This window comes from Salvia splendens, chromosome 13 (genome assembly GCF_004379255.2).
Source record: "Salvia splendens isolate huo1 chromosome 13, SspV2, whole genome shotgun sequence".
Taxonomy (NCBI): domain Eukaryota; kingdom Viridiplantae; phylum Streptophyta; class Magnoliopsida; order Lamiales; family Lamiaceae; genus Salvia; species Salvia splendens.
In genome coordinates, this window is record NC_056044.1 from 23,947,285 (window position 1) to 23,973,341 (window position 26,057).

The following is a 26,057-nucleotide window of genomic DNA, read 5'->3' on the forward strand; positions in this document are numbered from 1 at the left end:
TTGCCCTCCCTTTTTCCCGTGGACGTAGATTTACTTCAGTAAATCGAACCACGTAAATTCTTTGTGTCTGTATTTTCATTCTCTACCAGCATTTGCTAACATCAAAAATTCGCGGATCCATCATCTGTGCTTTCGTATAAGCCTCAGAACTCCATTCAATAATGTAACACTACAAATTTGTTAAAAGATTAAATTTTTGTGTCCCCTTTATTGAATCAATTATTGAAAGATGGATTCCAATAAGTTTGCTTGTGGCAGGTAACCGGCAACTTATCCCTAACTATGCATTCAATAAGTATATCCATAGCTGTATCGCATTGCCATAGATATTTATACGTATATAAATACCGGTACTATAGAGTTGTGATCAATGTCGAACCCTTCTTAAAGACCTAACTAGAGACCAAATTAGAGCACTCCATTTTTATAATCTTGTTAATTTACAATTAATTTAATATTTTATTCAAAAAAAAATTAATTTTTAAAAAAAAATTTATTCAATAAAAACTTGCCGGAGTAAATAATGAACTATATTCACTAAATAGTGAACTAAATGAACGTATGTTATGAAGTAATTTTGACATGTTATTGAAATACATTAATGATACAATAAATTTTAGTGTAAACGTTAAGCGTTAGTAATGAACTATATTAAATAAATAATGAACCAAATGAATGTTAGTAATGAAGTAAATATGACATTTTATTAATATACAATGTTAACTATTTTAAACGTCAAGCAATAGTAATGAACTTATTACTCCATTCCATTAGTTTATTACTTCATAATGTGTTATGACACAATTATCTTTCAGTTGAAGTAAATTTGGTATGTAATGAATGTGAAAAATTACTTCATAACATACGTTCATTTAGTTCATTATTTAGTGAATATAGTTCATTATTTACTCCAGCAAGTTTTTATTGAATAAAAAAATTAAAAAAAAATTAAAAAAATTATTTTTTTTAATTTTTTTTTAAAATAATAATAATAATAAAACAAATTGAATAAAATATTAAATTACTTGTAAATTAATCCTAACCACAAGATTAAGAAAATGAAGGGTCCTAATTTGGTCTTTAGTTCTGTCTTAAGAGTGGATATATATATTGGGTCATGATAATATACAAACTATGCAAACTATAATCTCATCCATTAAGTATATTTAATCAACGGTTGTAATTTATGGTCTCTACACATGTCAACACAGCTTATAAAATCGGTCACCAAGGGTTACTTTTGGGACAAAAATTATAAGCTGAAATCACAAAATCCGTTTAGATTAAGCAATCCCAATAATGTCGGCTATTCATTGCACCTCTCATTTATCACGTCTTCCCCTCTCTCTTCCATTCCATCAATTAAGCATGTTCAACGCTCCACCCATTAAACACGTCTCACCTCTCCAATTTCCTCCATTCCACCGTTTCGAATTTGTACCCCACGCAATCGTCGTTCTTCAAGGATCACGTTGACATGAGTTCTGCGAGGCGAGCGGGTCAAGCGGCTGGAGCGTCAGCCGGAGGTGAGGTTTCCGTTGAAAACCCCAATTTTCATCAACAATGGAAAATCATACATTTCCAATAATGTTAACACCAAATGTCAACAGCAAACTAATAATGTCAGCAACACACCTTCAGCAATGTCAACAACAAAAATAACAGGAGGAGCAACAACAAAATCAAACCAGAATGTGATCAACACACCATCAACGATGTCAACAACAATGTAAACAACAACTCTAAAATCATTCGTTTGGCAACAATGACAACACCAACTCTAAAAATGTACATTTCCAATAATGTTAACACCAAATGTCAACATCAAATTAATAATGTCAGCAACACACCTTCAGCAATGTCAACAACAAAAATAACAGGAGGATCAACAACAAAATCAAAGCAGAATTGGAGTGAAATGAGGATGTATGTAACTGCCGGCAAAAAATATTTCCATATACACCCCCCGCTGACATAAATTGTACTGCCCGGTGACATCGAATTTGTAACCTCCTAACAGCCGTAGATTAGTTACAATGATGGTGTGTGATTAGAGTTTGTAGTTTGCATGATAAATGAGAGTTTGTATTTGATCACACCTCTATATATATATATATATATATATATAGGATTATATTCAAATCCTTTTCCCCTACTTAATCCAATTTCCTTTTTAATCTCCACCGTGTATTTATGCTGATCCAATGGATTAAATATTTGAATGGAATTATCAGATTTTATGATTTATTAACGTGAGAAGGGTAGAATAGAGATTCTCTATTCTGGTTAGTTATGGAATGCTGCGAGATTTCCTCCGTGAGGATTATTGTAGTTTCTCAGAAAAATTGGTTCCAGATTTAGTTTAATTCTTTCTCCTTAATTCCGCGTTTTCAATCTTGAATTTTGTGGGTTTCTTGATTTCAAGATAAAAATCCAGCCTTGATTCTTTTGTGAGTTTCTTGATTTCAACTGAATACATTACAAAGGTCATCATATTCTGTGCTAGCCAGATTCCGACACGAGCGAGTACTCTGGGTCACCGGCAAAGAGAAGGCGGTGAAGAGGCGGAGAAGGAACGAGCAGAAGTGGCGCTGCCACGCTGCAAGAAGTAGGGTCTGCGATATCAAGGAGTGCTTCAATCATAGCAGATGCAATTTAATCATGCGAGGATAGAGAAGAGGAAAGGCACAAAGAAATGGTGAGTTTGCACAAGAGAAGACTCCAAATTGAGGAATCAAAGGCTGAGATCAATCGGCAAGGCATCAACGGCCTCATCGACGCCATCAACAAGCTCGCAAACTCCATGCTTGCTTTCGTGTTTCGATGTTTGGCCCACGTTTCTTGTTTCCCCTAAGGGTTTAATAAGTCTAGGGGCTAGGGTATAGTACGTACTCAGTAATAACAATGTTTATACCGATACGAATAATGCACCGAATGGTAACGAATAATGGATATTATATACTATATAATGCACCATATGTGAACTGCAATGTATACGATTAAGATGTGTCGTGTTTCAATGTTTGGCACACGTTTCTTGTTTCGCTAAGGGTTTAATAAGCCAAGGGGCTAGGGTATAGTACGTATTCATTAATAACAATGTTTAAACCGATACGAATTAATGCACCAAATGGTAACGAATAAAGGATATTATGGACTATATAATGCACCATATGTGAACTGCAATGTATATGAATAAGATGTGTCGTGTTTCGATGTTTGGCCCACGTTTCTTGTTTCCCCTAAGGGTTTAATAAGTCTAGGGGCTAGGGTATAGTACGTACTCAGTAATAACAATGTTTATACCGATACGAATAATGCACCGAATGGTAACGAATAATGAATATTATTGACTCTATTGTCACACCTCAACCCCTCTGACGTATGCTCTTTTAATAAATAAATCTCTTATCATAAAAGCAATCAATACACGTGTCTAATTCATAGAACACACACATATTATATAATTTTTTTAAAAAAATTCAACATATAGCATTTACATATTTCAGAATATTCTACATAGTGGAACCCTCTCACCACTCTATATACTATACATTTATCTACATGCAAAATGATGAGGAGGAGGAGAAGGTTGCCAATATGCGTCAGCCGCCGAACCTGATAACACGTGAAGTTCCTATGACCCATGTCAGTCAAAACTTTACTGTTATCTTATTCCTGAAAAATTTAGTGGTTTATATGAGCCACAACTCAGTATATATAAATTTCCACATTTAATCTCACATGATACAACAACAAGCATATTCTTTTATCAATACATATAATCAGAAACAATATATAACATAAATTTAAAAACAAACCATTTCATATTCATATGCATATGCCACTCTATTCAGTTTATTATTCTGTAACAGTCAAGCCTGGTATCTGCCCGGGATTCCTCTATGATTGACCTGTAGGTCCCATTATGAATTGGACTCACAGGTCCCTCTGTATTTGGACTCATAGGTCCCTCTATATTTGGACACATAGGTCCCTCTGTATTTGGACTCATAGGTCCCTCTGTAATTTCAGATCCAGTACAAGGCTGTCACAGATCCTCTTTAATCACATGATTCTTGTACTTTCAATGCCATATGTAAAACGTCAATTACATATTTCTATCATATACTTCACTTACAACATCATATCCATATCATATTCCACCATCTATATCAAATAACATAGAATCATATTGGATCACATCATATAATCAAATCATTCATTTTGTTTAACACCTAGCAAAGAAGCAAACAAAACATGTAACATTAAAAGTGTGATTTATACACACCTTATCACGATATGTAATCTGGTCGGACACTAGCTCTTGACTCTCGATCTACGTTCCTTGATCCTCCCTTCTAGTTTTATTTTCCTTCCTTTATTTTTCATCCAAGTTTTTTTTTTAATTTCTCCCCTATATTCCTATAGAGTATATATCGTAGTAGTATGAAGAAGTATGGGTTTTTGCCGACTTCATAATTTGAGAACTCAAACAAAATAAATAAAAGTTAACTAATTTTACATTATCTAATTAGATGACACTTGTTGTTTGATGAATTTTAAGATGACAACTATTGAAGCTATAGGGGAATACGTGCGCTAGCTAATTTGTTATCCACAATGTACAACTCTAAAATAAATATAAAAATAATAAAATCAATGTGTACTAAAAGAAAACACTTTCCATAATTTTAATGAAATACAAATATATGTATTAGACGTGTACGTGTATGGAATATCCAATTCCAAAGCAATTAGTACATATATGTATATTTAGAGCACGCATGAATCAAATTAACTATCTCATGATGAAAATAACTTATAATTTACGTACTATTATTTATAGCTATATTAATTTTTCAGTAACAAAATAAAAAAATATGCTACCCTAGATGATATCCATTTAAGGTCTCTGTAATTTGAAGAATAATAAAATGTGCGAAACATAATAAAATGCACAAAGATGCAAATATGATGCATGTTTTGGGTCATGGATGTCACATCTATAATGCACCATATGTGAACTGCAATGTATACGATTAAGATGTGTCATGTTTCGATGTTTGGCACACGTTTCTTGTTTCCCCTAAGGGTTTAATAAGTCTATGGGCTAGGGTATAGTACGTACTCATTAATAACAATGTTTAAACCGATACGAATAATGCACCGAATTGTTACGAATAATGGATATTATTGACTATATAATGCACCATATGTGAACTGCAATGTATACGATTAAGATGTGTCGTGTTTCGATGTTTGGCCCACGTTTCTTGTTTCCTCTAAGAGTTTAATAATTCTAGGGGCTAGGGTATAGTACGTACTCATTAATAACAACGTTTAAACCGATACGAATAATGCACCGAATGGTTACGAATAATGGATATTATTGACTATATAATGCACCATATGTGAACTGCAATGTATACGATTAAGATGTGTCGTGTTTCGATATTTGGCCCACGTTTCTTGTTTCCCCTAAGGGTTTAATAAGCCTAGGGGCTAGGGTATAGTACGTACTCATCATTACCCTGGGGTTGCCGATTTCTGGGCCCATGAGTGTTGTATACTACGAGATTCAAAACATGTATGTATGTCCGCGAATTGGAGCCATCCGTATAGTGTTTGGTTTAATATTGACTTAGTAGTTGGACGAAATTATTCACGTAATGTAGCATTATGATTATATAATGCACTCTTTATCATAATGAATTAAAACCAGGCAGTAATGGATTATAAAAAGTCCATGTTGTACATTAGCCAATTTCATTTCATTCATAGGCCCATCAAAGAAAACAGTAATGGTCGAACGAAATAATGCGATGTTAATAACACATAATGAACCAACATAATACAGTAATGCATATAGTAATGCATGAATAATACAAAATAATGTATATAGTAAACAAAATAATGCAGACAAAATAATTCATAAAAAATGCAAAATTATGTACGCAGTAGATCAAATAATGCACACCCGAATATGTTTGAAAATTGTAAAATATTGTTCAAGTGCTTGGTTTGTATTGAGTACATCTTTTTGTAAGTTAAGTATATTATTTTCCACTTATTGTTCATTACAATTAAAATAAATGCATGTGACTGCATTATTATCTACATATTTGTTATTATTACGTAGTTATGTTTCATTAGTTGGTTCCACAGGACAAATACCCGAGTTCTGTTAATGTCAATATTCACAAAACTGTCACAGGGCATTTCTTCCCAAGAAGCATACTAGTAGAAGTTCGAACAAATGTACTTTACAAAAAACCAGTTTTCCAAAAATTTAAAGTGTTCACTTCAATGCTGCCATTACTTGTCCCATCACCATTCGTAGAATGCATACAATATATCACTCCAGCCCGTACTGGTCGACCCAATTTTCAAAGTTGAATTTCGCCGGCTTCTCCTTCCAAAAATGTGTGGCCTGCTTTTGGTTGTCACCACCTCTAGTGTTGTAAACACACGTGAGGAGGGTCCTTGCATATTTGATGCAGAACATCTGCATATTTGATGCAGAACATCTCCAAGCTTTTAGTTCCATTTGCGTTAAAGCCACAATCCCAGTCCTACTCCCGTTCACCAAAATAGGTTTCCATGTGACGCATTACGTAGATACCTGCCAGCAGCAGCAACATGCATCATGAAACGTGCAATAATATATTCAGACAGGTAAATAATGCAATGATATATAGTTGTAATTCAAAGATTGTAACATTTGATACCTTTGCACTTTGACTATGTAAAATAGAATGTAAAATAATTCATGCATATATGAAAATAATGCATTAACATATGAAGGTAATGCAGAGATCATATAAGGTAATGAATAAACAAATATTCCCTTTGTCTGTTGACAATTAAAGACAGAAATGAAAATAATGCATTCACATTGGCAAATAATTTAAGCACAACGGCTTAAAATGAAGAGATTATACCAACTAATGAACACACAAATATTCGATCAACTCGTTGACAATATACAACAACATTTACATGATGCATTATACACGATATATAATGAATACAAATATACAAATTAATGAACAAACTCATTTACTTAATGAGCGTAAAACTCCTGCAATCGCTATTTCAACATTGACAAACAGCATTTACTTGAATGTTCTACAATTGAATATAATGTTTTTATATAGGCATATAATGCATATATTATAACAAGTAATGCACCTACACATATTCCATGTACTCTTAGACAATTACAAACAAACACCAATTATATGATGCATGATACAGGGTATTATGATGAATATAAACACTAAAATAATGTGCAGATCAATGACATTAATGAACACACTACCATTGAATTATTTTTAAAATAATGTCCAACAGCATACGGATAATGGATACATATTTCACACAATGATGAACATAATGTACATACTCGATTAAAAAATGTGGGATTTAAATTCAGAATACATCAAGCACAAAATCAGAGCAGCATTCCAGGTATTTAAAACGCAACTAAAGCAAGAAGCTCACCCTCAGCCTGGGATTGTTGGGAATTTGATGGTCGTCCTCTTTTCGTCATTTTGACAACTGCGCAGAACACCAAACAAACAAAACCCTATAAGATTGTATCAACAAATACACTCAGTTGATGTTAATCGGGAGAATCGTGGTGTGGGTGATGTGTTACTGGCGAAAGTTGGGAACCGATTGTGGAAACTCGTAAATTAAACCAGAAAAATAACATTCGAAAAACCCTACCTCCTCTTAGACCGCAGTAAAATCTTGTTCACAACTGGAAATCGAAGAACCACCAGTTGAATTTCTGAGAAAGCGGCGAGACCTTGAAAGGAGGCGGCTAGGGTTTTGGATTTGGTTGGAAACTGAGGAGACGCAACGAGAGAGATAATCGGGAGAGAGAATTAGAGTTAATAGGTTTGATGATGAATGAGGTGTGAGTAGATGGAAAGTAGTGGGTATATCCCACTTAAATTTCGCTCAATACGTTTTCGTCAGTTTTGATAACATAAAATTACTAATTCACCCTCATAATGCATGAAATACACTAAATAATGAACTACGGGAAGAGTATCTAGGATTGTAATCCGGATCGTCCGTCCACCAGATCCAACGTTCCAAATTGAGAAGAAACTTAAATCTAAGGGGAGAAAAGAAGATTAACACTACCCTATATATATATATATATATATATATATATATATATATATAGGATTGTGATCAATACCGAACCACTCTTAAACCTTAAACGCCGAACAACATCATTATATGATAACATGGAGTTCATTATAATGAACTAATAACAAACATATAATGAACTTCAAATTTCTAAATTATGCATGATGATGTCATTGTTTTTAAATCTCAGAATTCCCTATAATGAACTACAAATAAAGTTGTAATGAACTCCGCATTATTATATAATGATGTGTTTGGCGTTTAGTGTTTAAAACTAGTTTTGTATATAATACAACCCTATATATATATATATATATATATATATAGAGGGTCATGATAATCTAGAAACCCTCTATAATACAAACTATACAAACTTTAGGCGTTGACATTGTTGACATTCCCCCCACTGACAGAATTTGCATTAGGCGTTGACATCGACATTCCCCCCACTGACAGAATTTGTATTAGGCGTTGACATTCCCCCTAGTGACAGAATTTGAATTAGGCGTTGACATTGACATATGAATCCCATTGCTAACCTTTGATTACTTACAAGGAGTGTGTAGGGATAGTTTGTATTATAGATAGAGGTTTGTATTTGATCACACCTCTCTCTCTCTCTCTCTATATATATATATATAGGGTTGTATTATATACCAAACTAGTTTTAAACACTAAACGCCAAACACATCATTATATAATAATGCGGAGTTCATTACAACTTTATTTGTAGTTCATTATAGGGAATTCTGAGATTTAAAAACAATGACATCATCATACATAATTTAGAAATCTGAAGTTCATTATATGTTTGTTATTAGTTCATTATAATGAACTCCATGTTATCATATAATGATGTTGTTCGGCGTTTAAGGTTTAAGAGTGGTTCGATATTGATCACAATCCTATATATATATATATATATATATATAGTAGTGATCTAGGGCAAGAGCCTCTTAAACCTATAACTAAAGAACAAATCATAGCCACAAGATCAAGAAAATAAAGGGCTAGTATTAATACATGTAATTTTCTAATTTAAGGAGAAATTAGTTCCCTCAATCACAAATTTACTCCATAATAACAAGGCGGGGGTATTATGGTAATTTTGTAAAAGCTTGATACCAAAATCAGGTTAGGTCGCCAAATTGATTTCATTTGAAAAACAACCGTGATTTCTTCTTCTCTCTTCTCCATCTTCATCGCCGCCTTGTACACGCCGTCGTCGCAGCGGCGGCGGGAGATCGGGTCGATGCGGTCGATTAGAGCGGGGTGGCTGAAAGCGTAAAGCGGGGTGCAGTTTTGAGGTATCCCGGTAGTAAAACTACTTGGGATGGATACGCGGATTGCTCGGATGCGGACTTGGTTGCGGAGCATCAGATATGGGCAGCTGTGGATCCTTATGCGAAGAATGAGGCGTTCAATGTGAGTAATGACGATGTTTTCAAATGGAAGCATTTCTGGAAGGTGTTGGCGGAGCAGTTTGGGGTGGAGTGTGGGGAGTATGAGGAAGGGAAGGAGGTTAAACTGCAAGAGTTGATGAAGGATAAAGGTCCGGTTTGGGATGAGATCGTGAGGGAGATTGGCTTGGCGCCTACCAAGTTGGAGGATGTTGGGCATTGGTGGTTGATAGATGTTGTGTTTCAGAATGCGTGTTTGTTGGATACAATGAACAAAAGCAAGGAGCATACTAATAGTGATGTGTTTTGTAAACAAGAGTGAAGTAAAATCATGCTAAGAGTGATGTGTTTTGTAAACAAGAGTGAAGTAAAATCATGCTAAGAGTAATGTGTTTTGTAAACAAGAGTGAAGTAAAACCATGCTAAGAGTGATGTGTTTTGTAAACAAGAGTGAAGTAAAATCATGCTAAGAGTGATGTGTTTTATTAACACCAGTGAAGTAAAATCATGCTAATAGTATTTTTGCTTCATACGACATTTTGATTTTAATTATGCTAAAATCTTCCAGTAATTGGTGGCATTAACATCAAGAACAATGGATTCTAATATGTTTCTGTTTGTTGCTAAATTTTCTATTCTTTACATTCATATACCGTATTTCTCTCTCACTCCGTTCCACTGTTGCTAGCATGCACACACGAAAAATCACTCCAAAAAAATGATCCGATAATTTGATGATCCATAGCAGAAAGCTCTCGAGAAGAACATCAATGGAGAATCATCCTAGATCACTGAACAAATTCTGGATCGGGTCATGCCTCATGTTCGTCTTCTGGTATCTCATAATCTACGCCTACGATTGGTCGTCTCTCTCCCTCCCCAGCCTCTCCGTTTCTAATATGTTTCCCGACGACTCCACCTCCGTGCCGCCGCCGCCGCCGTGTTCCACACCCCCCTCGCCGCACTTGGTCGCAGATTTGCAAGGAGAAGGAAAGGAAACCGCGCCGCCGCCGCTGTGTTCCTCACCTCCCTCGCCGCACTTGGTCGCAGATTTGGAAGGAGAAGGAAAGGAAACCTCTTAATTGATTTAAATCTCATAATGTAATTTTCAAAAATTCCCTTGGTCTATTTTATATAATTAAAATAAATAATATTTATTCCATTAAGATGTGTGACTGAGATTTGTTCTCTAGTTATACACTTAAAATTAGTTATATCTTGATCACTAACCTATATATATATATATATTGATTTCTAATTTGACAATACAAGAGAATTAAAATATTAAAAAAAGCAAAGTATTTAAGCGGTATTATAGAGAGGAAAACAGCTTCTTACTTTCAAAATTTCAATTTTGTTCTTATTCGGTAGTATATTACTATAATTAAATATTAGTATCAGTTGGATGTTGGAACTTTGTCAGAAACTTTTAATACAAACTAATTAAACTGACCATAATCATTATTGAAATTTACAATAAGGTTTTGTAAACACTTTACATAAGATTTCGTAGAGTCGATGGTGTTGAGTAATCGGAGGTTGGCTGAGTTTGGATCCTGTTGAAAGATAGGAGTATTATTCATTCAACTTGTTCAGAGAATTACAATAGGTACGCCTCCTTTAAATAGGCCAAGGGTTACATAAAATTGGCAAGATTTGCCATAATACTCATTCCCTAATTAATTTTTTTTCCTTGCTTACCTATTTTCCTTACTTACATATTTTCCTTTCTAACACTCCCCCTCAAGTTAAGTAATGGGATTACCGATACTTAACTTGCCCAATACCTCATGGAAGCTTCTTGCATCGACAGCTTTCGTGAGTATATCCGCCAACTGATCTTCAAATCTCACAAAAGGAAGTTCTACCGTCTTGGCCTCTATATTGTCCTTGATGAAATGTCTATCCACCTCGACATGTTTTGTCCGATCATGCTGAACTGGATTTCAGATATACTGATTGCCGCCTTATTATCACAGAACAACTTACATGACTTCTGTGAGTTTAAGTTCAACTCAGTCATCAATTTCCTCAGCCACAGAATCTCAGTCAACCCACTCTTAATCCCTCGAAATTCAGCTTCTGCACTTGACAAGGCTACCACTTTCTGTTTTTTTCTTCTCCACGTGACAAGATTTCCTCCCACAAAGGTAAAATATCCAGCTGTTGATTTTCTGTCATTTGGGTTCCCTGCCCAATCAGCATCCGTGAATCCATGAATCTCTAAATATCCATGATTTTCGAATAGAATCCCATGGTTCGCTGTCCCTTTCAGATATCGAACAATCCTCAGTGTTGCTTCCCAGTGAGCTACTTGAGGTGCATGCATAAACTGACTAACTACTCCAACTGCATAAGCTATGTCGGGTCTAGTGTGGGATAAGTATATCAATTTCCCAACTAAACGTTGATATCTCGTGCGGTGAGTAGCTTCAGCTCCTTCAACTATCCGCAGACCATGATTCTGAACCATACGAGTATCTGCTGGTTTACAGTCCAGTAGTCCTGTCTCGGTTAACAAGTCAAGTACATATTTCCTCTGACGGATGAAGATCCCCTTCTTTGACCTTAGTACTTCTATACCCAGAAAGTACTTTAGTAATCCCAAGTCCTTCATTTCAAACTCTGCAAACAAATTCTTCTTTAGCTTGCTTATTTCCTCTTCATCATCTCCCGTGAGAATCATGTCATCTACATAGATGATGAGGCATGTAATCTTTCTTTCTCTTTTCTTCAAGAATAATGTATGATCAGAGTTGCTTTGTTCATACCCATACTTCTTCATTGCCTCAGAGAATCTCACAAACCAAGCTCTAGGTGACTGCTTTAGCCCATATAGTGTTCGTTTTAGTTTGCAAATCTTTCCTCCTTCGAAATCTCCAACAAATCCAGGTGGTGGCTCCATGTAAATGGGCTTCTTCAGTTCCCCATGTAAGAATGCGTTTGTCACGTCGAACTGATGTAGTGGCCATTCCCTGACTGCCGCTATTGAGAAGAGCACTCGAATAGTACTCATTTTTGCTACCGGTGAGAATGTTTCAGCATAATCAACTCCATAAGTCTGAGTGTATCCTTTGGCCACAAGTCTCGCCTTATACCTTTCAATCGACCCATCTGGCCTCCGTTTGATAGCGAAGACCCATCTGCATCCCACAGTTCGAACTCCATCGGGTTTAAGACATACTTCCCATGTATTGTTCTTCATCAGAGCCCGCATTTCTACTAGCATTGCTTCTCGCCAGTGAGCAATTTTCATAGCCTCCTCGGCCGTATATGGGATTTCTTCTTCTTCGTAAAGTGCTGCTTCAAACGCCCTAGCCATCTCTGTTAGATTTGCTTTAGCCAGATTCGCCATAGAATATCGGCTTCTACTAATCCTCTCAAGACTGTATCTCTTAGCCGGGACCCCACGAGTAGTTCTGTTGGGGAGTATATAGCGGCCGGTATCACCATCAATTGCTGCATTCTCATTCTCGTCTACACCAAAAGTGTCAGGAGTAATAACTATATTATCTGAGCTAGTTTCAGGAATTACCTCGGATATCACTGGAGGAGGACTCGATTCAGGCGTAGGCGGTTGAGGAGGCTCTACAGCAGATGTGACTGACTCGGCAGTGACACTAGCTAGTGCTATTCAGGGGGAGTGTGATAAAATTGGACCCCTCAGTTTTCCGATGCCACATCCAAGTATCTCAAACGTGGAACCAACAGAACAAGCTAGTGTCACTGGCGAGTCAGTCACATCTGTTGTAGAGCCTCCTCAACCGCCTACGCCTGAATCGAGTCCTCCTCCAGTGATATCCGAGGTAATTCCTGAAACTAGCTCAGATAATACAGTTATTACTCCTGACACTTTTGGTGTAGACGAGAATGAGAATGCAGCAATTGATGGTGATACCGGCCGCTATATACTCCCCAACAGAACTACTCGTGGGGTCCCGGCTAAGAGATACAGTCCTGAGAGGATTAGTAGAAGCCGATATTCTGATTTACCCCATACCCCAAAAAAACACATTTTATTGCACATGCAGAAAATTTTCCTCTTTCCTGTTTCAGTACATGCACATAAACGGAACAACCAAAGATTTTGAGCGGAAGTATGAGAGGTGGGGGATATCAGTAAGGGATGCGAGAGTCTGCAAAGGAGTTTTCATACCCAAAATTTTTGTAGGCAAACGATTAATCAGGTAGACAGCAGTGGCAACAGCTTCGGGCCATAAAAATTTAGGAACATTTGAGTCAAAAAATAGGGCTCTCGTGACCTCTAGGATTATCCTATTCTTTCGTTCAGCTACACCATTTTGTTCAGGAGTGTAAGGACAAGTAGTTTGATTAACTAACCCCTTTTCTTTAAAAAAATCAGTCATGTCTTTGTTAACAAATTCCCTACCATTATCGGATCTAAGAATTTTGATCATGGTTTGGAATTGTGTCTGGATCATTGTAAAGAAACGGGTAAATTTTTCAAAAACGTCAGATTTATGCTTCAAAAAATATACCCAAGTCAATCTAGTGCAGTCATCCACAAAAATGAGAAAATATTTAAAACCATGATCACCAACAATAGGAGCTAGACCCCAAACATCGGCATGCACTAGAGAAAAAATAGTCTTAACACGAGTATCACTTGATCTAAAGGATTGTCTGTGGTTTTTTGCCAAAACACAAGATTCGCAAGTAATATCCTTAAAATGGGAAAACTTTGAAAAAAGCAATTTTAAATAACCCGAGGATGGATGCCCCAATCTGCGGTGCCACAACCAAGCTTCCCGATTTGCAGATCCGTGAGCAAGCATCGCGGTGCCACCTTGTTGAGTAATCTCATCCACATAATAAAGACCTTGACGCTTAGTGCCACGCCCAATTATCCTCCTCGTCCTGATATCCTGTAATACACAGAAATTTGGATGCATTAGTAACATACAGTTTAATTCTTTCGTCACGTGGCTGTTAGACATAAGTTTATGAGATAATTTGGGCACATAGAGGCAATTAATAAGCTTTAGGGTTGGGAATATTTCAATGGTTCCACTCCCACCCACAGCGGTCAACTCTCCATCGGCAGTTTGAATTTGGCTTTTAGTTGTCCCATTAAATTCACAAAAATCTTTCAGATCGTAGGTCATAGTATCAGTTGCCCCACAATCAAAAATCCACTCACTCTCCTTAGGGTCAATTTTACTTTGGGCAATGCATGCAATAGGTATATTTTCCAAGGGTGCAAAACGATTTGGGCTTAAGACGGAACATTCAGACAGTTTTGGGGTCAAACGTGGAATATAGTTTTTCTGGGGTCCTAACTGTAATTTTCCCGGGTCATATTGCATATATTCTGAACTATAAGGACCCGAAATTAAATTACTCATGCTTTGGGGTTTATTCTGAAAATCAAATTGGGGATCGGGGTTTCTCAACCCCAATCCGTTACCTCCATATGACCTGCCTCCTTTCTTCTCCGCGAAGGTTGCCTCGCTGGGCCTGCCGCCTCCACCCGGTTGAGGACCGGTATCTCCTGCTCTCCCACGGGTGTTAGTCATCTCCCTATTTCCTGCTCCTTGCAGAAATAATCCGCCTCCATCTTCGACTCCGATGGCTAATCGAGCTTTAGCCTTTTGATTTTCATCCCACCATTCCGGAAATCCAACGAGGAGGAAACATGTATCTCGAGTATGTCTTTGTTTTCCGCAATGAGAGCACCAAAATTTTGATTTGTCGGGTTTGAAACCGCCTTGGCGATTGGGCTGTTGCGCGGCGGTTCGTGGTGGTGGCTGTTTTGGTCGCGGTGGTGGCTGGTTTCTGACGGCGAACCCGTGTCCGACTTGGCCCGATGATGATCCATCGTTGATTGCGTCGGTCTAGAGATCGATGTCTGCTGCCGGCATGATTTTCAACCGTGTAGCTTCTCGTTTTACCAGACCGCATGCGGTCTCGGCTGAGGGCAACGGGGTTTCCTTGAGAATATCCCTTCGGATCCCGTCATATCTTGCATTCAAGCCTGTTAGGAATTTGAACTGCCGTCTTGTTGCTACATACGTTCGAAGTTGGCTAATCCCCTTGTCGCAGCAATCCACAGGTTGATGTTGGCATCGGTCAATTTCGACCCAGATTCCGTGGAGATGTCGCCAATATGTTTCTAGCCCATGTTCCCCTTGCACGATTCGGCCTGTCTTTTCCTCTAGATCGTACAACAGATATGGATCTGCAGTACTTCCGAATATAGTTTGTAGGCTCTCCCACAGAGCTTGCGCGGTTTGGTGATGTGCAAAGTCGACAACAATTTATGTTTCGACGTTGTCAATTATCCATGAGAACACTGTCATATCGGCTTCCTCCCATTCTGTGTACCCCTTCATTCCAGGTTCCGGCGGCTGCGGTGTACCGGTGATATACCTGTTTGCTCGTCTTCCCACGATGGCTACTCTCATCAGCCGCTTCCATAGGGGATAATTCATCCCGTTGAGTTTAACGGCTAGCGTAACATTCTTACTCATCTTTAATCGCGTCTCCTCCATATTTGGTTTCTCTTCATCGTCTGACATGTTGCAGGTTGAAAATAACCGTCTTCTTGGTCGGGAAAGGTATTAGGCGATGATGATTTTGTTATGAGCCTTTACTCTGGTACCATGTTGAAAGATATGAGTATTATTCATTCAACTTGTTCAGAGAATTACAATAGGTACGCCTCCTTTAAATAGGCCAAGGGTTACATAAAATTGGCAAGATTTGCCATAATACTCATTCCCTAATTAATTTTTTTCCTTGCTTACCTATTTTCCTTACTTATATATTTTCCTTTCTAACATATCCTAATATTCCAAGCCAAATTAATATAAGGGGTTTTAAATTTTATGGGCTAGCGATTTCAGTATAGATATTTAAATATTTTATGGGCTATTTCAGGAGTTTCGTTTAGGACTGTTAAATAAATATTCATTGTTTTATGGTTTTATGCACTTTTAGGTAACACTGATCACACATGTGTTATTTCCCCTCATGGATCTATGACTGTGTTAGAAACGGAAATAAAACAGAGCTTAGATTGAGAATAAGTTCAAAGGAGAAATCATGCTAAGTACTTTGGCTTGATTATGAAATATTTGTTAGTATTGAATATTACGAAATACGAAGTTCTTGGCTCAATTCAATGATTGCTTTGTTGCGTGTTCTTATGTTATTATGGAGATGTCTGTGGTAGCATATTATTTCTAGATTTTTAATGTCTTCTTAGTTTAGAAGATGGGTGAGATGAGGAATTCATGACCCTAATTTGTGTTATAGTAGAAATTAATATGGGATGGAGGGAGTACTACCTATATGGGTTAACTCATATTGCGATTGGGATGACAAAGAAAACTCGAAAAAGGAGCTAAGCTTGCCTAAATCATCCTAATCGCATAATAAAATTTAACTATCCAAAATAAGGAAACAAATTGTGTTTATTCCTTAACATAATCCTAGATTGTTGACGGATGATGGATGACACGCTTGATGGCGTAAGACTGGTGTATCATGCAAGATTTAAGAGATTCTTTCCCACTCTCCGTATCTTATTCATGATTATGAAGGTTGTTTAAGAATCATTTCGTGTAAATTATGCATCGAATTCCGAGGTTGAGTTGTTGTGCAGCAACTAGCTTGATTCTTGTATATGGGGAAGATGAATTGTGGGCTCGTTAAACCAACTTGTATAGTAAAACAATCTTTAATATACGGAGAAGTGTATACAGCAAGGGAAAAAAAGACATGAATTTATTAGTCCCGTATAAGAGAATATATAGAATCACAAACAAGATAAGATTCACTCCCATTTAGCTGCCTTCCACCAGAAACTGGAATACAGATCTGAAAATCATAAAAACAATTGGCACTCAACTTTATTATACGACTCCCCCCGCACAGCTGCATGCTCACGACTGGCTACCCTTTCTGCTAACCGAGATATGGATTCCTGGGTCCTTATGACGGATGTTTGAGTTGTACAGAATGGAATTGTTCAATCCCTGCACATTGCTGTTGAACCATCCCGACATCGGAGGCTGTGCTCCGTTAGCTTTATCCTTGCTTCTTGATTTTCCTTCTTCACCGCTATCACTCCCTGAGCCTGACGTCTGTTTACCGTTTTGAAGGGTTTTCTTGTGCGAGGTACTGAGTTCCATTACTGCTCCCTTGTTTTCTCCTGCAAGTGTGATTACCCTCAGCCGTTGCTGCTCGGGATTTGAGAGTTTCTTGTTGATGCTATTATCTTTTGGGGTGTTTGGCTCTCTTTTTCCGTCAGAAGCAATGCCGTTGTTGTGAGTTCTGCTCATTCTCAGAGTTCGATTGATGGGTTTGTCCTCGAGAATGTCTAGCTTTGTCTGCGCAGGCGGCAGTGTTAGAGGCGAGGGAGGGCGGGATAAGGGCTTGGGTTTGGGGGATTCTGCTTCGAATGGTTTGATTGTTTTGGGAGATGCGGTTGGAGTAGGCATTTTGGTGTAGATAGGTTGAGCGGTGGGGACGGGGTTTGGGGATTTTCGGGTGGAGGAGGAGGGTGGTGGTGGTGGTGATTTTGTTTGTGGAGAAGATGGAGGTGGAGTTTCTTTTTTGGGAGGGGGAGATTGTGGGGTGGTTTTGATTGGTGTTGGAATGGGGGACTTAGGTGTTGGTGGAACTGGAGCTGGTGCAGAGGGCAAAGGTGGTGATCGAGTTGATGCAGCAGAAGGCCTTATTATTGAAGGGGGCCTTGGTGTGGGGGCAGTGGGTACGGATGGCCGTGGTGGTGAAGTTAGAGGAGGTGCAACGGCGGGCCTTAGTGGTGCGGGGGCAGTGGGTACGGATGGCCGAGGTGGTGAAGCTAGAGGAGGTGCAACAGCGGGCCTTATTGGTGGTGCAATAGAGGGCCTTGGTGGTGCGGGGGCAGTAGTTGGTGCTGGAGCTACAACTGGTGCAACAGTGGGTCTTGTTGGAGCTACAGCTGGAACTGGTGGGCGAGGTGCAGGTGGTGCAACAGTTGGGATTGTTGGAGCTGCAGCTGGCACTGGTGGGCGAGGTCCAGGTGGTGCAACAGTTGGGATTGTTGGAGCTGCAGCTGGCACCGGTGGGCGAGGTGCGGGTGATGGAACAGTGGGGCTTACTGGAGCTGCTGTTGATACCGGTGAGCGAGGTGCAGGGGGGCTTACTGGAGCTGCAGTAGAGGGCCTTGGTGGTGCGGGAGGAGTAGTTGGTGCTGGTGCTGCAACTGGGGAAGATGGTTGCGCAGTAGGAGCAGGAGAAGGAGACCGTGGTGGTGGCAGCTGTTGGGGTGGTGGTGGAGGGGGTGGCTGCTGATTTAGAGTTGGCCTAATTGGAAAGGAAGGACGCACCGGCATTGGTGCAGGCGCTGGTGCACGAGCAGGAGCAGGAGCAGGAGCTGGTGCGGGCGCGGGTGCGGGCGCACGGCTTCCTAATGAAAACCGGAACCATGGTGGGCGTGGTTGGCTTGCCATTTTGTGTAAAGAAAAAATGTGAATGTGCTATGAAACAAAAGAGGATGGAAGATTTCATTTATAATGCCATGCATGGGAAACAAGCAGAGAGCACACCAAGAAAAGTATCTGATTCATAAAAAACCGGAAAAAAAAAAAAGGAAAATAACAAGAAAAGTTGTGTAAGTTAAGGTTGGCATCACCTGTGAAAGAGGTAATTCATTGGGGAAAAAAGGTAAAGTGAGAACACCACTTTGGCCCATTTAGAGATGTCTCTTATGTTTCACTAAAGTAAAGTCCCAATTTCGCATAAAACAACAAATTAAGTAATTACCATCATCATAGTACAAATTAACATTTACCAATCAAAATATTTACTGCTCTATTCCTTTTACGTCTCAACTGTATAGCCAGATGTTGAGAGTGATGATTAAGACGTGGTAATAGCGGCAGCTGCTATTCTCGAATGTCAGCATTTTGCATTTTCTAGCACACAAGAAGATCCTATTCCCCTGTCATCCACTTTCTTAATTTCTTACACTAATTGAATTAGTCTTCAATCAGACACTCTACAATCGTGAAAAGGACAGTTGAAACCACAAAATCTTGCTTCTTTTTCTTCCTAATCTTGAGATTCCATGCCCTTCAAAAAGCTTCGGTGTTTACACCTGTGTCGTTGCTTCTTCTATTCTTCTTTCCCCTTCTAGTTTTTACTTGGGATCACTTGTTACACTTTTGTAATTTACTAGTATCACTTGATCATTCTCAAGCACTAAATTCACCTTACAATGACAGAGTTGATGTTTCCTTTATTTTAGAAAGCGTGGTATGTAGCCTCTGTTTAGGAAAAATAGTTGATGGAGTTCGTCACTCCTGACTAAAACTTGAATTACATAGCATTACTTATTCTCTTCATATATTAATTGCATCCACTATTTAAAAACTTAAATGTAAAAGCATAATATATGATAGCAGATTGTCAATAAAGCTGGCTGGAACTTATTCTTGAGTGTTAATGGTTAAAATTAAAATGCCTTCTCCCCTGCTTTTAAGATTTCACACAAAGTTTATTCTCCGTAAATAAACAAATAAAATAAAAATAAGAACCATATTTGTAACAAAAAAATTTACAGTTAAAAAGTATACAATAAGTGCGAGTCAGTATACCCGGGTTTACAAACATACATAACTCATGTGATAAACAAGAAAAGTATTAACATAATTGAATTAGAAGTATTCAAGGCCATTTGGTGAATTCAAAGACTTTGAAGACAATATCAATTCCAGTAGGTATTTGAGAGATGAAGAGAAGCACATTCAACAGATTGAGTGCGATGTGAAGATTTCTGGCAGTTTCACTTCCCTTCTGCATCGGAGGTACTAATGCAGCTGCGGCTGCCCATAATACTGTTATCGCTGTTTCATAATAAAATCATTTCAAATGATTCAGTAAGATTTAGCATTTCTTTTTTAACTAAAAACATACTTATAATACCTGCCCCGCCAAACAGATGAGGTCCGGGAAATAGTTTTCCGGTTCTGAACCATGTGTTGAGCCCTCCAAATATGGATTCAAACACTCCAAACCCGAGCAATATGGATCCAGCGTTGAAGTGCTTATCTCTATATGACCCTTTGATTAGCTCTTTTCTTTCCTGAGTAACCATATAACAGAGCAACTCAGCACTTTCTCCACAAGAATTAACTAGCAACTCACTCCACCAAAAATAGTCTTATTGTTGGAGGTCACGTGTTTTATTGTGAAATTAGTAAAGTATATCAAATAAATAGATAGAGTCAGTGTTTAGGCCTGCAAAACCGGTCATAAACCGCCGGTTTTCTGACCCAAACCGTGGACCAACCGCCGGTTTCGGCGGTAAACCGGCGGTTCGGCCGATTTCAAAATTTCAAATTTTTTTTTTCATCCAATTTTACTCCTATAAATACCCCACTTCTCCTTCATATTTCCTTACCTCATTCTTGTGTTAACAAGGATTTCATTCTCAATCTTCATTTCTCTATTCTCTCCTAATTCTCTCTAATTGCGCAAGTTTACGTTTCAATTCTACACTTTCTACTCACTACTATATTTGTTGTTGTGCTCATAATTTACCACTTCTTTTATACTTCATACATATTTCATTCCAAGTCCATACTACTTTCATTTATCAATATGTCTTCTTCTCGTGGTGGATCGGGACGTGGTGATCGGGGCAAGGGAATAGCCCAAGATCAAAGTACTTCGCGTCCCTCAAAATCTCGACGACCTAGTCGTCGTGATGTTATGGAAGAGGTTTCTCGATTGGCAGCCGAACGCATGCAAGTAAGTAATGAAAAATTTGTTTTCCAATTCATATTTCAAAATTTCATAATTTTTTTTTCCGTTCATACTTTTAACTTCTACGTACATAATATTTGTAGATGGAAGAAGATCATAGGACCGCCATGCTACTTGCTGAAATGCAACAAGGTGGGGGTAGGGGAGGTCGTTCCCAACAAGATGAGGAGTTCGACGTTACTATATCGTCGGACTCGGACAACAACGAGGATAGATCGCATTCTCGTATTCCTTCTAGCACCGGCGGAAATGAGGAGATGCCTCCCCCTCCACCCGCTAACCCGGCAAAAGCTTTGAAATCGGACATTTTTGTCAAATACTACAAGAAGGTCTCGGTGGTGATTCCAAGTCCTCACGATCCGAACTCTCAAGAAGAGACTTCGGAGTTTCATGTTTACTGCAACTATTGCGATAAAGTGTATAAATGGTCCGCCGGTGGTGGATATGGCACCCTCCGTCGCCATTTGGTGACAAAGCATCCGGTAGAATGCGGCACTACCTCTACCCAAAGCCAACTAAACTTCCAACCCACCTGCTCGGGTTCGTCAGGTACGCCTCTATTTAAATATGAGAAAAAGAATTTTGATGATACAATGACTAGATGAGCGGCTATGAAGCATTTGCCCTTTAATGTTTTTGATGACAAAAGTTTTGAGGTTACTATGCAAAGTGAATTGAATGTAGCAATCAAAAGAATAGGTAGAATGACCGTGCAACGATCTACCGTTCGGCAATGCTTGGAGAAAAAGGTAGAATTATCACGTTATTTAGTTAACTTGGGCCACAGGGTGAACATTTGCTCAGATGTTTGGACGGATTGTTTTAACCGTCATTCATACATGGGTATTACGGTTCACTTTGTGGACAATAGTTGGACTTTGAACAAGCGTTTAATTGGTTTTAGAGAATTTGAAACTCCACACACTGCACTCGAAATTGCTTCTTTGATTATACAAGTGTTGAATGAGTTTCAGTTATGCAACAAGATTTTTCTATTGGTTTTGATAATGCAACTGCCAACACCGCAAGTATCGCCAATTTGATTGCGGCTTGTACACCGGTAATTGGAGGTGAGTATTTTCATAAAAGATGCATTTGTCATATTTTAAATTTATGTGTACAGGATGCGCTTGAATTATGGCCAAAGCATGTTTCTCTTATTAGAAATGCAGTTAGATTAATCCATCAAAAGCCACCTATTGGCAAAGCATGGAAGAAATATTGCCATCAAAAGAATGTCAGGTACACGAATTTTACTATGGATGTGTCTCATAGATGGAATTCGACATATGATTGTCTGAATTCTACTTTGACACATAAAGATGCTTTATGTGATTTTTATAGAACTAATCCCTACCGTGATTTATATCTTTTGCATAGTTGTTGGGATAACAGTTTGGCTTTATTTAAATTGTTCAAATATTTTTAAAATGCTACTGTTGAATTGTCGGGTATTTATTATTGCACTGTTGTTCGTGTTTTGGAGCATTGCATGTACATATCCCTTGGTTTTAAAACTGCAATGAAAAATGCTTCCTCTTCTCCCGAGTTAATGTGCGTTTTGTATTATATGATTGAAAAATGGCTCAAGTATTTCAGTGAGATTCCTAACGTGTTTTTGATTGCAAAGGTATTGGATCCAAAATGGAAATTAGCAGGTACCTCTAGAATTTTAGATTTTTATTATAACAATTTGAGTTCAATTGATCTTGGTCCCCTTCAAGCAATCCAATCCGATACCAGTGACGAATTTGGAGTCGACCTCTCAGAAACCTTTCAAATAAACCTCCCGGACCGGTCAATTGTGCAACAAAACCTCGAGTTTAACTTGCGCTCTCTCTACACCGAATATGAAACCAAGTATAACACCACTCACCAAGTCAGAAGACCCCCTCCTCCACAACATAACTATGGCTTTGCATTTCAAGCCGATTATGATGACCCCGACGCGCAATCCCAACTAGCCGACCTATACAACTACAGCACCGGCGGAAGGTCCTCAGGTAAGGTCAGTGAATTAGATTTATATTTTGAATCACTCTTTTCCTTTGGTGATGAAGGTCCTACTCCTCCCGCCCAAATCGACGTCCTCGATTGGTGGGGAACCCACGAGAAAGATTTTCCCATCCTTGCTTCAATGGCCAATGAGATTTTTTCTGTTCCGGCTTCCACCGTAGCCGTCGAGTCCGCTTTTAGTGTTGGCTCGCGCGTGTTGGATGAATCAAGAAGTAAGCTCTCGACGAAAAATATGGAAGCCGTGATGTTACTTGATGATTGGGCCAAAGCTGACGTCCGAGAACAAGAAAATGATTAGGATGAGCGTCAAGAGGGATCACAAGATGAATTCACCGGGGATGAAGCTTAGGCCAACCGTCAACCGCCGCCGGCCAAACCAAATAGGTAAGTAAGGTAAGAGAACTACGTGGACTTTGATTCCCTAATGCAAATGAGCAATTGGGATACGTAGGCACCTCAACTTAAATTTTAAATTTAAGTTGAGCTCAAGTCCTTTTTCTTTTATTTCTTTTTTCCCATTAATTCCTACTTTAAAAATATGCAAATACAATTACATAATTGTATTTGTATACTCTAGTCGATGAAGTATATTTCTCTATACGGCTAAATGAGGGAAACTTTTGACAATTCTACTATAATTGTTGATTGTTAGACGAAACTCAACATTTAAAGTTGAATTGCTAAAGGTGTCCTTAATTTAGTTATGTAGAAAGATCTTCTTCGCCGGTTAAGAGTATGTATATAATACACTTATACGTTTAAGAACTTCAACGTCGTTCTTGTCATTTGTAATTAGTTGTTGACTAGTAGTCTCATTTGTATTTAAATTTTGTTTAAGACTTCAAGACCGGCATATGTTTTCGATTTGTAATTGTTGTAACTTGTAAACATGCAATTTCAATAAAATTGCAACTTTAGTCGTATTTTTTTCAATTTTATTTACTCACATTTCATACATAAACAACTTTGAAAGTGTAACGTAATTTGATTAAAAATTGAATAGTTGAAAAGTGCAAAAAAAAAAGTCGACGAACCGTCGAACCGGCCCGGAACCGGCGGTTCAAGCCAAAAACCGCCGGTTTTGAACCGCCGCGTAAACCGCCGGTTTTTTGAACCTGAACCGGAACCGCCGGGAGCTAGGCGGGCCGGTTCAGGTTCAAGCATTTCCTGAACCTTGAACCGCCGGTTCATGAACCGGAACCGGCGGTTCGTGACCCTTGTGCATGCCTAGGTCTACACATAATATATCTAGCATTGGAAACTACAACTAGTAGACTAGGATCTCTATCACATACATATTCACACTAGAGCACACAAAAGGGAGGATTAGTATAAATCATAAATGAATTAATCTGGTTTAAATTGATTATTAGGATTTCTCCTAAAAGAACAGGACAAAATGTAAAAATCCCTTGAACCAATCATAAGATAGGAGGGGTAGTTAGTTAACCTGAGTGAGCTGCTGAATCTTGGCGTCGAGAGGCGAGGGCGGCGGCGGAGAGCCGTCAGCGACCGGCTTAAGGTCCTTCTTGAGCTGGTTAATCTCGTCCTGAATCGTACGGACCCTCCTCCATTGCCACCCGAGATATCCAGCGTTCAAAGTGTACACAAAGAGGCCGGTCATCACGATCGGATGAATCAACGCAAAAGATGTTCCTTCCAGAATCCCAAGCTCTCCGCCAACCGCAAATGCATCCTGCATTCATTTATTAATCGCATCAAAAAACATAACAAGTGCAGTTGAAGCTAGGGAAGAGAGAGGAGACCTGTGGGGGGAGAAAGAAAGGCAATGTGATTGCGGTGAGAGGGAGGGAGACGGATTTGAGGTGATGAAGTAATTGGGGAGTGTGCTGTTGGTGTGAGGAGGTTTGGGATAGTTTGGATTGGATGTGGGGCATTAGTCGCCGAGGTGGGAGGTGGGGGAGTTTGGAAAGGCAGAGTGTGGCGGCCATGCTTCTCTCTGTCTCAGACAGAGTGAGTAATGTTGGAGAAATCAGGATAAGAAAATATGAGGACAACTTCTCATGCTTTCTATACCCACGTGGACATCAGCAATCCAAGTCTCTTCTGCGTGCCAATTCTTTATCATATCATCAGAAAATATGAGGACAACTTCTCATGCTTTCTATACCTACGTGGACATCAGCAATCCAAGTCTCTTCTGCGTGCCAATTCTTTATCATATCATCGCCTTCAATATTCATAACTTTTGCCTCTTATTGTGCCAAGATTAATACTACATATCATATCATATCATATCATATCATATCATATCATATCATATCATCGCCTCCAATATTCATAAAATGGCAAACAAACTAAAAATACAAATTTTATTAAATTTTCAAAAACTACAAAATTAAAATAAAGTACATATCTAAGATTAAAAAAAAACTACATAATTAGAAAGAAAAAAATTACTCCACGTAAGTGATAAAAAATTTGCTAATCATTTATTGAGGAGATTGAAACACACTTAAATTTCTTTAACTGCATCGTTATAGAGTGGATTGTTGTGCGCCAACTAAACTAATCTCGGAATGATTAGGGCGTCTCTTGCACTCGGGGAGCTGGAAATACCGGTCATGTCTTTGTGTATCCAATTAGGGGTATTCATTCCTATGTGGCCCAAATGATACGCTAGAGTTTTCTTGAGAGGGTCATGTCATGTCTTCGTATTGGTTCGTTTGTTGC

General features: G+C 38.5%; 3 protein-coding genes across 3 annotated transcripts; 1 reads left to right on the plus strand and 2 right to left on the minus strand.

Annotated features, from left to right (window-relative positions):
• Positions 1-17,476: 17,476 nt before the first annotated feature.
• Positions 17,477-18,034, minus strand: LOC121760742. The gene has a single exon (XM_042156368.1). It carries the CDS (start codon positions 18,032-18,034, stop codon positions 17,477-17,479), a length of 558 nt encoding a protein of 185 aa, XP_042012302.1.
• Positions 18,035-18,191: 157 nt separating this feature from the next.
• On the plus strand, positions 18,192-18,872 carry LOC121760743 (glycine-rich cell wall structural protein 1-like). The gene has a single exon (XM_042156369.1). It carries the CDS (start codon positions 18,192-18,194, stop codon positions 18,870-18,872), a length of 681 nt encoding a protein of 226 aa, XP_042012303.1.
• Positions 18,873-20,103: 1,231 nt separating this feature from the next.
• On the minus strand, positions 20,104-25,385 carry LOC121760634. Its single transcript, XM_042156274.1, has 4 exons — positions 25,130-25,385; positions 24,814-25,059; positions 20,505-20,664; positions 20,104-20,425 (listed from the first exon to the last, which is right to left on the minus strand). The coding sequence occupies exons 1-4, from the start codon at positions 25,313-25,315 to the stop codon at positions 20,247-20,249; spliced, it is 771 nt and encodes a 256-aa protein (XP_042012208.1). The 5' UTR covers positions 25,316-25,385; the 3' UTR covers positions 20,104-20,246.
• Positions 25,386-26,057: the final 672 nt, after the last annotated feature.

What these genes read in the sequence shown, in the direction of transcription:
- LOC121760742 (XM_042156368.1), bottom strand. Translation starts at nt 18,034, where the DNA reads ATGCCTACTCCAACCGCATCTCCCAAAACAATCAAACCATTCGAAGCA.
- LOC121760743 (XM_042156369.1), top strand. Translation starts at nt 18,192, where the DNA reads ATGGGGGACTTAGGTGTTGGTGGAACTGGAGCTGGTGCAGAGGGCAAA.
- LOC121760634 (XM_042156274.1), bottom strand. Translation starts at nt 25,315, where the DNA reads ATGGCCGCCACACTCTGCCTTTCCAAACTCCCCCACCTCCCACCTCGG. An exon ending in AGATTCAGCAGCTCACTCAG is followed by an intron (nt 20,665 to 24,813) that starts GTTAACTAACTA and finishes ATGGTTACTCAG; the next exon opens with GAAAGAAAAGAGCTAATCAA. An exon ending in TCATCTGTTTGGCGGGGCAG is followed by an intron (nt 20,426 to 20,504) that starts GTATTATAAGTA and finishes ATTATGAAACAG; the next exon opens with CGATAACAGTATTATGGGCA.